We start from the raw sequence: 13,360 nt of genomic DNA, 5'->3' as shown, positions 1-13,360 counted from the left end.
ACTGAGAAATGAAGAAATAATTTCGTCCTCTCCCATTCATTACCTGACATAAATACTATAAGGATGATTGATGTCGATCCGTCTCTGAGATATAATTGAGTTTGTTATGACAGAATAGACTTATTGAAATAAGTAAAGGTCGAATCTCGATGAAGCTAAAACAATGTCCTCCTCGTTATGATCAACTGCAACTTCTCGATTTACCTCCTCATAAATATTCATGGGATCGATCGTATAGAACCGCTAGGGTAACAGATTTAAACTGAAGTAGATGATGACGATTAGAACTATAACTTATAACTGTATAATAATCACGAGAGAAAAAAAATTAAATGATAAAACACAGAGTAAAAAAATTATATAATATAATTTTATTATAGTAATAAAAAATTTATATAATTTTTTAATTTTTTTCTATCCTCTATTTGTTTTTTTCTCGTCCAGTTTAGTCGGGATGAATTTTTCTCTAAAAAATATCTGCATAAAAAAATGATAAATCCCAATCAATCTCATAGACTCAATCCCTGAGGGTGGTCGGTCTGGTCTCACGGAAGTTTTCCACCGACCACCAAGATAAATCGAGAAGCGCATACGACGGTCAATCTAGATGTTCAGCCTCCTTTGATTGCGTTCCCCATTTTGAAAGAAAATTCTTGTAAATACGTAAAAAGATTTTGAGAAAAAAATTCTTGCAAAAGAAAAATATCCGCATAACTTTCTTCAGCAGCTGTAATTTTTTTTATAAAGTAAATTGAGAAAAAAATTTCATGATTCACCCCTTGAAGTAAACGGGTTAGTGAATTGCATCTTACATTTGAAATCCATCTTCTTCCTTTGCTCCCCAAATTAAAATCCATCGTCGGATATTCAACGTGTATTTTCCCTTCGTTCTTGGGCTCCAGCCGATCCTCCGCTCCGCTGTAGAACAACAGAAACCCTAGAAATGAGAAAGCATCGAAACGGTTCCACTGCTCAGGAAGAGGAAGATCGAGCCGCTCGCCGAAAGAAATCCAAGCGGCAAGAGGAGGAGGAGGAGGAAGAGGAGCAGGAGACTGGCAGCGAGGATGATTCTAGTGGCTCCGATGGGGAGAGCCATCGATCAAAGAGGAAGGGAAGGCGACACCATAGCTCGAAGAGAGAGCACAGAAGGAGGGATCGCTCTTCGGGTAGAGAATCCGAGCATTCAGCTTCGTCCGATTCCTGTTCGGAATACGACACCGAGGAGTCCGAAAGTCAGTCAGAGTCGGAGACATCTAAGAGCGAGGATGCGGCAAGGCGGAGGAGGAGACGAGAGAAGCGGAAGCGACAGGAGAGGGAGTACGAGGAGCGCAAGCGAAGAAAGGAGAAGGATAGGAGGAAGAGGAGAAAAATGGAGAAGGAAGAGAAGAGGAAAAAGAGAAAGGATAAGAAAAAGGAGAAGGAGGCAGTCAAAACAGTGGCAGTAACAAATTCGTGGGGAAAATATGGCATTATCAAAGAAGTTGACATGTGGTTAGTACTTCCTTAGTGCACTGCCTTCTTTTTATCCATTCAATATTTCCCTTTAGTTCGTGACACCAGTGATCTTTGCAATTTTTTTGCCCACGTGAGCTAACAGCGACTAAATTCCTATATGGTTTTACATTAACATGATATACTGCTTACCTAGTCAGTTTATTCTAGTGAATATGATTGTAGTACCTTTTCGTGTGATGGTTTGATGACATTCATGCATCCACAACTCAAAAGATTTAGTATTATAATGAAATGAAGGCAGACAATGATCTCCACTGGGTGAAGGGAAGATGCACAGTGTCAGTTCATTTACTGCTTCGATGCAATTAGTTCATCTGTGATCAATTATTCTTTTTTTAAAACTTTATTCCAGGAATAAACGACCTGAGTTTACTGCTTGGCTAGCTGAAGTGAAACAGGTATTTGTTTTCCAACAGAAATGTTGTAAATAGAAAAGCTTGACCTTTTTGCATTGTAAGTGGGGCTTCTTTGGGATAACACTGCTAAAAGTTGGTTGTTTTTACCATTGTATTGTTTAGTTGTCATGTATTTTCAGTTGCTGGAAACTTATTTATTATAGTTTTTGGTTATATATTCTTGAGCATAAACTCAAAATGAAGGTTAGTGCATCTACCAAATGTCTATCCCTTAGGTTTCTATTCTAGTGATTTTTAGACTGTTGTGGCTTCTGAGAAGATGGATTCAATTTTATGAGCAATTGTGAAATGTTGAATTTCATTCCTGGTGCTTCTATTAAACTGTTATTAAATGACAGCATTAGGGTTTGAGGACATATTTTCTCATGTTAAGGGCAGATCTTACACATCTTGTTTTTGAAGTTCCTCTGATGAAAAATGTGTTGCAGCTTTTAATGTGTTTGACTAATATGCACAAAACCTACCTTTGAGCAGTTGAATTAAGTTTAGTTCTAGGTTCTTTTGCTCATCAGCCCCATCAGTTGGTACTTGATTATGTCTACCTTCATTTTCCCTCTGATTAATTACTCTATTTGACAACAATCAATCAGTTTCTTGATAACTTCAGGATACTTCATCAAATATTCTCTCCTTTTTTATCAAAAAATAAAAGCAACTATGTTCTAAAATAATGTTAGTTTATTTTTTCCCTCATTTAGTGGTTTCTGGCGAAGGAGAGCTTTGACGCAATGGTAAAGTTCCTATCGTGTGACCTAGAGGTCACTGATTCGAGTCTCGAAAACAACCTCTTGCAAAATAGAGTAAGATTGTGTACAATAAATCCTTTTCCGGGATCCTGCATTGGCGGGAACTTCATGCGCCAGACTATTTTTTTTTATTTTGTGGTTTATGGCTATTAATGTGTTAATTACACTTGTCAATCTAATAGATTATTTAATTGAAGGAAACTAATGTCCTTTAAATGTTTAAGCTAGTTGATTCTTTATGTATCAATATCTAGATTTTAATTACATGCACATTATCTTTCTTTCAAAGTTCTTAGTGTGTTCATTATTCTGGATTATATTGTATTACATTTCGAGTCCCAAACTGTAGTCTAAAGCTAGTGCTTATTGACCATTATTTAATATTTTAATGTTTATAATTATGGAATTCTAGGTTAATCTGGAAATGCTATCTAATCGGGAAGAGAAGCAAATGTTCAAGGAGTAAGTTATGCACAATGTGTTCCAAAACATCATGCTTAAGAAGATGCATAAAGTGCTTTTGGCTATGATTTTAGTTTTTGATATTGTTTTTTCATCTCTTAATAGGTTTATGGAGGACCATAATACAGCTACATTTCCATCAAAAAAGTAAGGATTACCTAAACACTCATAGGCATTCAAATTTTATTCCAAGCTGCTTTGTTTAAGGATATTTCTTTCTGTTATTATTATTATTTTCTTTTATGTTGCCAATGAATTAATATCTGATATTGATTTCTTCAACATTCTTGATTTTTCATCTTGTTGACCTTTTATCCTCATGTTAATGTTTCAAGTTATGGGTTTGTGTTGTTGGTTTAATAAGAAACTGCATACATTGTGGTTTCGCTCGATGACAGGAAAAGTTCTCATTTGGAGAAGCTACCAACAATGATTTAGAAGGATGCTCTCAGTTACCATTCTCTGGTGTCTACTGGAATACACTTCTTCCAGCCTTGCAAGTGTTTCAGCTTCTATCTTTGTTTTGAATCTGAAGCTCAGTGCACATTTTATGGCTCTGTTTACTCAGAATTTTATAATTCTCTCTATTACTTTCTTAGATAGGCATGTGGGGTCTGGCAAATATAAATTCTTTGGTGGTCTTTGGTTTGACATCCTGTGATTGGATTATCATAGGTCTTCTTTTGAGGATATGATGTTCATTAGGATCATCTATTCCAATTGATTTCTGATAACTCTACATATTTTTTTCTTTATTTATTTGCCTATGGTTCTTTATGGATGGTCTTATGATGACAGTTTAACAGTGCATTAGGAAGAAAATACCTTTTATGATGTTGGGTATATGGGTTACCCTTTACAGCCTTTGGGAGAAAGCCATCCACTCAAATGACATTCGTTCCTAATTCATTTGAACTCATCAATGTAATTTTAATTCTTTTTTTTTCAAACTGTACACACTTGTAAAACACTTGTGCTCCTCTCTTTCATTGTAGTTATAATTTATCAACTCTGGTAATTATGACTTGTTTTACCATTTAATACTGCATATCAATCACCTTGAAAAATATGCTCCTAGTTTCAAAGACCTTATAACATGACTAAGCTTGTTCTAGTGGAATTATAGATAATTATTTGCAAATGCCTGATATTTGGTAGATATCTTTTGCTAATGAATTTATTGTTTTTTCTCTTCTTACTATATTGTTCAGATACTATAACTTAGATGCCTATCATCGGCGTAAGATGGAAAAAGAGATGAAAAAAGGACCACAAAAGGTTCAAGAAATAGAGCGCTCAGTTTTTGATGATGAAGAACAGCGTAGGTCTGTATTTGATAGTTCTGTTTTTAATCAGATTGTGAGCTATTAACTATCTCACTTTTTTCACCTCTATTATAATCCAAGCCAATCTTAACGTTGATTTTTTTTTTCTTGATTGCTGATCTTGATAGTAAATGCCAATTACAAATATTTAAGCTGAAAAGGCACTTTGTAGGGTTTAAAGTATGGTCTGTGCTAGGGTTTCAATCTCCCACCAGAACAGTACCACTTTGGTACCATATTGTGCTGACACTTGACATGCTTTGACATGTTTAATATGTTTTCATATCAACTGAAATGAATTTTGATTTTAAATCCCCTTTCACTAAACTTGTAAAAATTAAATTGAAACAATAATTTTGGAGCAAGAAGTTGCAAAAATGTAACAAACTTATCAATTATACTTCCTTAATGTCAAAATGATTGTTATGAATGTGGGGAATTTGTTTTTGTAGCATCTTAGGGAGATTAATTTCATATTTTTTTTGAAATTCATATTAAATATTGTTCCCGGACATGTTGTATGGGAACACATTTTTTTTTCGTAAATATATTTTGGTTAACCATTTGGATTGGACTTGAACTAACACAATTCAAATTAGAATAAGTATATGCAAAGTTATTAACACTGCATTGATAAGCAAACTGGGAAAGCTTTAGGTCACTGATTGTTAATTGGCCTAATTGCATATCGAACTGATCATAACAAATATAAATATAACTAATTTTTAGTGCTTAAATAATAAATGTTAATACAGAACTAAAAATAAACAATTCAAATAATACCTATAAAAAATGCCATGACTAACAATTAGATATTAAACAATTTAATAACTATACACTATTAATTGAAAAAAAACCCTAAAGGATGATGGAAAGAGAACCTCACTATAGCTTGGAGTTGTTGAAAGTTAGAATTTGAAAATTTGTTAGTTGTTGGCACTAATAGCAACTTAGCAATGACATTTTGTTGGAGGAGATGATTAAAGAAAAGGAAGAGATGATTAAAGAAAAGGAAGTGAGAAGAAGACAAACAACTAGAGGTTGGATAGGACAACATAAGGTTGGATAAGAGAGTAGTCAGCCACCAGACCACCAACAACCATTATACTCCTAAGCCACCAAGAAATGGACAATGAGATAGGAGATTTATGGGCACCAAACAATAGTGGCCAACTGCTAGAACTTTTGGGGATGACAACATTGGCGATAACGTGAGGAAACAAAATTAACAGTAGATAGAGGAAAGAAGAGATTTTATGTGGATGGCTGTTGGATGTGGTGTTGGTGATGACAGGAGAAGAATGACAAGAGAAAAATGAGTAGACGAGACGTTGTCAGTGTTTAGAACTAGCAGGGAAAGAGCAAGGAAGAGGAAATGAGGATGCCACATTGTGGAGGATATTGCATCTGGGGCTTATTAGGGTTTTGGGTCTAACAACAAAATTGGGCCAGTTTTTTTGAGTTGATAAAAATTGGCCAGTTGAATTGGTTTTTTATTGATTAAATTGCATGTTTGATCCAATTAACCAATTGGGTTGATCTGGTTTGAGTTTAATAATATGGTTATATGTGCGTAATATATATACGATACAATTTCTTTGACTTTGGTGCAAGGTTCAAAATCTCGAGCTGTGTTAAAATTTTGATCATTAATGGGAATGATACTATTTCGATATCGTGCCGATGTTTCGATACATGGTGCTAGGGATTGGAGTTGAAAAAGGAAAGACATTGTTTGTGCCTAACATGGTTTTGAATGTTGTACTATGCCGGTTGAAATGATTGAAACATATCATTTTGATAAATTATTGAAATTCGATACAACTCCACATAGACAATATCTCCTTCCTCCAATCTATAATTTGTCACTAACACCATGCATCATAGCATCGACATGATACTGGATTAGTATTTTTCCTTTCAAAGACTGAAACTATGACACGGTTAAAGATTTTGAATCTTAGTGCTGATTGGTATCAAGTATCGACGATTCACTGGAACCATATGTTTCAATCATTTCGCCTAACACAATTTGAGATTTCAAACCGTGCTCTGGTGTCTTTTCTACTGTTGGTGTTTCGGCTAGTGCATCTCTTCTCATTGTCCTATTTTAAAAATGTTTTATCTCCTTGTGATTGATAGGTTAATCAAAGGATGGGTCATGAGAAAAGAACTTCTTGTCTTGGTTCATAGGAAGGGATATTGCAAGATGATTCTGGGAAGAGAATCTTTTGTCTTGGTTTTGTATGGTACTAGTTAAGATATGTCTCAGTTGTACTATCCAAATCATGTTGGCATGAGTGACATTGTGATATTCACCTGTGCAGGCGCAATATTTGTTTAGGTCAAGTATCAAAGTGATACATTTTGGCTGTGTTGATCATTAGGATCGCATTAAAACCATGCTTCTTCGTTTCATTAACTATACTTCTAAAGGATGTAATGACATAACAGATTCTGTCATTTTAAAGATTTTCTCTCTATTTTTAGCTGCAAATTTAGAGTTTAATTTGTTTCACTGTTTCCTGGAACATCTTAGGCATAAATTTCATTTGTTAATGAAAAAGAGACGTGTCTGGTTATTGCTTTGTTGTTAAGGTCATTTGTTTCTGAAGTGTTTTTTTCCCCAAAAGTTTTTGTTCCAATGTTCATGTAGCATTCTGAATTTAGTACATTTTGCATCATCCTCAAGGGGTTTCTTTTCTGATTCATATATGAGGATTAAACTGTTGATGGTCCTACAATTGTGGTAAAGAAGCTTATTTGTCAAGTTCTACCAACTCTCCAAAATGTTGTTCATGCAGAATTGAATTACTAAGGGAGCGTGAAAGACAAAAGGAAGAACAAGTGGAAGCTTTAAAACGTTCAATGCAGGGTGGAATGGTTAGAAAATTTTCTATTGCTTTCCTTTTTTCTGTAACAAAATTTGGCCCTTTGACCTCTACATGCAGTTAATTTTGCTTCTTTTGATATCATGTGCATATCAGTTTCTTTTGATTCCACCACAACGTTGACACTAAGGGATGTTTGTTCTCTTTTACATTAAAGAATGTAACCAAATGCCCTTTTCCACTATATTTGCTGCATCACAAGCAACGTCTAAAAGTTAGGAAAGATCTTGTGGGGATTAAGGGATTGTTGAGTTATTATTTATGCCTGTGATCTGGGCATATTCTCAGTTTGTTTTGATTTTGCAGGATTAAGTATGATACTCTTCCTGCTCTATTTGAAAATGTAGTTTCTCCTGTCTATTAATAGGTCAGAGTGTTCACACAATCATGATTGACCAATTAGGGAATGAAAAGACATCACACCATAGCTTATGGTTAGTCTCCTATCAAGAATGGGTATCGAACACCTCTGTGTTTGGTGCAAGATTTTCGATAATGTTTGGTTGAGGATGGAGTTTGGCTGTGAGTCATACTCTAGTCATTATGTAGTTGGAGATTATATACTCATGCAACTTCCAAAATTTATGAAGACCCTGCAGCTTTTATCCTCACATCTCACGAATGTTTGAAACATACTGCTTCCATGTGTTATCTAGATGCAATACATCACATCAAGTGTCTTGATTTCTTCCTTTTCTTCATCTTTTTTTCTAAGAGTTTATCTATATGGTTAACCTCTTACTAATCCTCTAGATTCTCACAATCTTTTCATGTTCAAATTTTGTGGCTAAGAGTGAATGTGGGCTTTTTGATGCTATGCAGTTCTTAATCTGGTAATGGTAACATTAAATATTATGGTCTCAATTAAGAATAGAAGTTATGAATACTTTTTCTCTCCCTTATAGCGTTGTTTTAGCATGAAATCAAGTATCTAGCCATTTGGTGGCATTCTTGACAAGCAGTGCCAATTATCTTTTTGAAGAGGTTGTTCAACAATAGTGTTGGTTGAATGCAAAGAATCTAAGAAATTTCTCTATTTCTATTTTATGATGAACCTCTTTAATTGAATTTAAGTACAAAAACCCTCTTTAATATGAACTTATTAAGGGTCAGCCTAGGTTCTTCCATAGCATCGCATTTTACAAGCAATTCTTTCAATTGATTTTGGTATTGCATTGTACTTAATGAGGACTACTTTAGAGGGTTTATTAATCTATAGATGTTGAAATAAATTATTCGAAGTCTCATCACAAACAATGTTTGGTAGATGGTTTCACTAATCATTCTAAGTTGACTTGAATATTGTTTATTTTTTAGAAGCTCCAACAAACTTCATTTTGTGCTCGTCAATGGTCAACCATCTGATAATAGTCAAAAGGATCATTTATCGCTAATCAATAAGGAATATATTTTGATCTAATTTTTAAAAGTAGGGCTTCAACTCTAACATGTTAACGAGATGCCCTTTGTATTCATGCTTGTATTCAAGAAACAAGCCTCCATCTTTCCAAATCAGAAAATTCTGCAAACATAAAGAATAGAAGCGTAAAAAAGAATTGTGAAAATTATTATTCCAAATTATACAAGCAATTATTGATGTATTCAATGGCAGTCACAGCATCTAGTTCTAGGAGTACAATGTTCCACTAGAACACTGAATCTTGTTTTTGACACATCTGAAAATTATGACATAGTGATGGAAAAAAAGACACTTCTTTTATTAGATTTAGAGTTTGATGTCATTTTTCAACAAGTGGGCAATAAAATGATGGTGCAGAAATCAATAATAAGGAAACTAGGATAGAACCTAGGCAAAATTGGGATAACCTGAAAATGAACTATAAGTGGCGTAGTACTCCCCCTCAAACTAAAAATGTCATGAACCTATCAAAAATGATAAGCACAAGATGTCTGAAAACCTATTCTCCTCCTCTTCCCTATTATTATCATCAAGTTGTATTTGTCTTAACTATTTGGGGTCGATTACATGAATGTTATCACTCCATTAAACATCTACATTAGTATTAGTATTAATATTTGAATAAATTATTCTTTTTCATATTATACTGTCAAAAGATTTATTTCATTGCCCAACATTCTTTGCTCTCCCCCTCCCTCTTATCGTGCACTCTATCATTTCAACCATTCTAACTATAAAATTTATTGAATGCCTTTGAACATATATACACCATCTCAATCAATTTTTTCTCATTTCATTTATCAACTATCAAAGCTATACATAGTTTTTTTTTCAGATATTAGATAACTTAATCAAAAATGCTTTTTGTGTTTTATGTATTAACTCCAACATCCATCTTAGCATTCTGATCATACTCTTCCTCCATATTAGAAATTGGGGAAGGCAAAGAGCCTTTCATTTCCTTCCAAATTCAGCCTTTTAACATAATGGTGTAGGTATGATTGAAGAACAAGGAATTGGAAAGTGACAGGCAAAATCAATCACGTGGACAATGAAGATGATGGTGCCACAAATGATCAAATTGAGGAATAGGAAAAGATGCCAAATGAATGTGGGAAAAGGAGAGAAGTTAAATTGACTATAATACCGTAGGAAATTGTTGGTCTTAAAAATTCCAAAATCTTTTCAATAAATAAATAAGCAAATTAATCTCTTTATCACAATTTGAGCTATATGTATTATTTGTACACAGGTGGAGTACCTAATGTTACGATAAGGAAATCAGTAATAAGAGCAGGAAATTCATATTGTATCAAAACAAAATTGTGAGATCCAATTTCTCCCAATTCTAGTTTATAAAAAAACAATTCTAGTTCTAAAATATATAACCCAAAAATATTGGTTCCACAATTGTTCCGCCAGATTTGTTATTCTGGCTACTCTATAAGAAACAATCGAATTATATCAATTCAAACCCTAAAACTGTGAGAAACAGAATAACTGTACATAAGTCATGGTATCAACGGTTTACCGGGCATTTAGAACTGTAGCGGCAGAAGGCATTCTCGTCCCAGGCACGGCCGAACTCCGTCTTAAAATTACCACGACCGTTGGAAGATCCGGCGTCGCTCACCAGCACTCCGTCCATCACTACCAGGTCTTCCCCCACCTCCACCTTCACAGGCGTCATGTGCACCCTTGACCTCGCGTGCACAACGTTGTCAATCGCAGACAGAGGCGAAACGGATGAGCATCCGCCTGTAGACGATTCATACGGAAGAGAACCGGAAGAGGAACGGAGCTTGAGCTGGCGGCGAAGGCGACGCCTGGTCGACGTCGACCGGAAATCGGACGAGTCGGAGGGAAACATATGGTTCCCGTACCGTGTGTACCTGAGGAGGGAGGCGTCGAAGTCGACGGATCCGCCACTGGAGGAGGAGGAGTGGGTGGCAGCGGCGCAGGCGTCGAAGGCGGGGGTGAGGAAGGCGGTAGGAGAGGGGGATGAGAAGCGGCGTCGTCGAATCGAAGATAAGAATTCCATCCAAGACTCTGAGGAATCGCTCCTCTCAATCAGATCGGCGCCGGCGCTCTCATCGCTGCCGACGCCGAGCTTCGCCATTGTTTTCTTGCTTTTCGATGACCTCCACCTCCTACTCGAAATGAAGTAATCCTACACAAAGACCAAATTACCCTTTTTAAAAATCGAGAGCGCCATCTTAATTTCAAATTTAATCCCGGAAATAAGGAGGAATAATACACCAGCTAAGCTAAGCTAAGCTAAGCTAAGCTCAGCTAAAATCATGGAGCATTTGACAAAAACAAACCTATACTTTTCTGTTTTGCCAAACCATACATATATTTTTACGGATTACTCATTTATTAAAGAAGTATTTTTCACTATTGTGGACGTTCGAATTATACCGTGCATATTTATAATCTCTTTTCTTATTTGAAGTAGCTTAGTGTGCCAGAAGGAATGGGCATCAATTAAGAAATGCTTTAAAGGTATTGAAAAAAAGTGATAAAGGAAATTATAGCAATAAAGATTTATATGTTAACATATCTTCATATGTGTATAATTTCAATGTCATCCTTAGTGGTTGAATATTAATTAGTATGAAAGTTATGATATTGGTGCAAAGCATTACAAAAATGTTGGTCCTTTACAATGGTTATGTGACCACTAAAGATTCATCCTAGATTGCAACAATCATTTAGTTTGTATTCAGTTGGGTTGGTTGGTTGATTGATTGATTGGGATGATATCTGTGAGGATATCACAGATATGTGATATTCATGAGCGTACGCACATATATATCATTTACTTGCATATCTATTGAGATCTTATACTTCATTAGAAATAAATAATTATCATTGGCACTACAATAAATCATAAAAATAGCGACGAATTATTAGCGACGAAAATTAAAATCGTCGCTAAATTTAAGGTTTGCGACGAAATATTCATTTTCGTCGCTAACTATAGTTTTTGCGGCGAAATATTAAATTTCGTCTCTAATATTTAGCGACGAAAAATTTTATTTCATCGCATATTTAATCTTTAGCGACGAAACGAAGTAATTCGTCGCTAAAATTTTTATAATTAGCGACGAAACTAAGTACTTCGTCGCTAAATATTAAGTTAGCGACGAATTTAAGAAATCGCCGCTAAAATTCGTTAAAACCCTAACTTACCCGATCCTTCTCTGCCTTTCTCCTGCGCCCGACCGCTTCTTCTTCCTTTCTCCTGCGCTCGCCTCTTCCTTAATTTCTCCTGCGCTGTGCTCCCCCCTCCGCCGCCTACCCGAGTCCGCTGGCTGTGCTGCCTCCCTCCGCCTCCTGTGCTGCCCCCTCAGGTGCCTGCTCTCCCCGAGTCCGCCGGCTGTGGTGCCCCCTCCGCCTCCTGTGCTGCCCCCCTCAGCCGCCCGTGTCCGTCGGCTCCGCCTCCTGTGCTGCCCCCCTCAGCCGCCCGTGTCCGCCAGCTGTGCTGCCCCCTCTGCCTCCTATCTGCCCCCCTCAGCCGCTCGTGTCTGCCGCCTGCTCTTCCCTCTTCTTCCTCCACTCTTCTTCGCGTGTCTGCTCGCCGGCTACAGCAAGGAGAGGTTTGATCCTTGTACTAAATTCCTACTAGTTGTCAATTGTTTGTTCTAAATATGATGCCCTTGATGATTTTGCCTAGTACAGTAGGGTTTGATCCATGCTCTGGATGATTTCGCCTGATCATCGCCTAGTACAGTAGGGTTTGATCCATGCTCTTGATGATTTTGCCTTAGGTTCCCTTATAATTAAACTAGTCTTTGAGTTGACCAATAAGGATTTCCTACTTACATTTGAGTCAATTGTAGATAATTTGAATGGACTGAAGTCGAGCACAAAAAAGTCATTTGAGCTGCCTTAACGTAGACTTGAGGCTAAATTGCCTATATTAATTTGGTATAAGGGAACCTTGAAATATAACAACAATTATCGTAAGATGCTCTTATTGTCTATGTCCTTAAGTGTCTCCAACAACTCTAGGGGCTTGAAATCAACTAGGCTTTAACACATGTAGGCTCCATGGGCACATATAATTAGTATATTTTGAAAATATATATTTATTTTTCATCAAAATATATATTGCAACAATCATGCCAACAGCTAACAATTTCAACATAGAAAATGTTCAATTTCTATACCTACAATATTTTGCAACAACAATTATGGTCATCGCCAACGTATAAAGTGGTCTACAATGAAATTGCAATACTTTATGCAATTGTCATATTCTAATAGACTTTGGAGGAATATATTTAACATCAACAAGGAACATTGCGACAATGATTAGTATTACAAATCACAAATAGCCAATAATTATAGGCAACTATCGCAACATTTATCATGATAATTGACTATTACAAATTCCTTTTTTAAATGTATCTAACCTCCCTTCCTAAGTCATTGACATCATAGTATCTCTCCCTTTCTAGCCTATCTCATCCTTGGCCCTGTCACCAATTCTCCCTCTCTTATTTGGCACTCTCTCGTTCTTCTCATCTCTCCTCTCTGTTGGGAATTCTATACGATAAAATAAAAAAAAATCGCAACA

General features: G+C 36.0%; 2 protein-coding genes across 2 annotated transcripts; one reads left to right on the top strand and one right to left on the bottom strand.

Annotated features, from left to right (window-relative positions):
- The first annotated feature begins 880 nt into the window (after nt 1-880).
- Nucleotides 881-7,667, top strand: LOC141845390 (uncharacterized). The gene is made up of 7 exons (XM_074733455.1): nt 881-1,491; nt 1,868-1,913; nt 3,090-3,139; nt 3,245-3,286; nt 4,351-4,464; nt 7,269-7,347; nt 7,662-7,667. Exons 1-7 carry the CDS (start codon nt 944-946, stop codon nt 7,665-7,667), a joined length of 885 nt encoding a protein of 294 aa, XP_074589556.1. The 5' UTR covers nt 881-943.
- Nucleotides 7,668-10,294: 2,627 nt separating this feature from the next.
- LOC141845389 (uncharacterized) lies at nt 10,295-10,894 on the bottom strand. Its single transcript, XM_074733454.1, has one exon. It carries the CDS (start codon nt 10,892-10,894, stop codon nt 10,295-10,297), a length of 600 nt encoding a protein of 199 aa, XP_074589555.1.
- Nucleotides 10,895-13,360: the final 2,466 nt, after the last annotated feature.

Source organism: Curcuma longa, chromosome 14, assembly GCF_044706935.1.
Source record: "Curcuma longa cultivar G26 ecotype Majalengka, Jawa Barat chromosome 14, ITB_CL_G26_1.1, whole genome shotgun sequence".
In the NCBI taxonomy this organism is placed as follows: domain Eukaryota; kingdom Viridiplantae; phylum Streptophyta; class Magnoliopsida; order Zingiberales; family Zingiberaceae; genus Curcuma; species Curcuma longa.
Note: the sequence above shows the minus strand (reverse complement) of the source record. Positions and strands in the feature narration are given on the sequence as shown.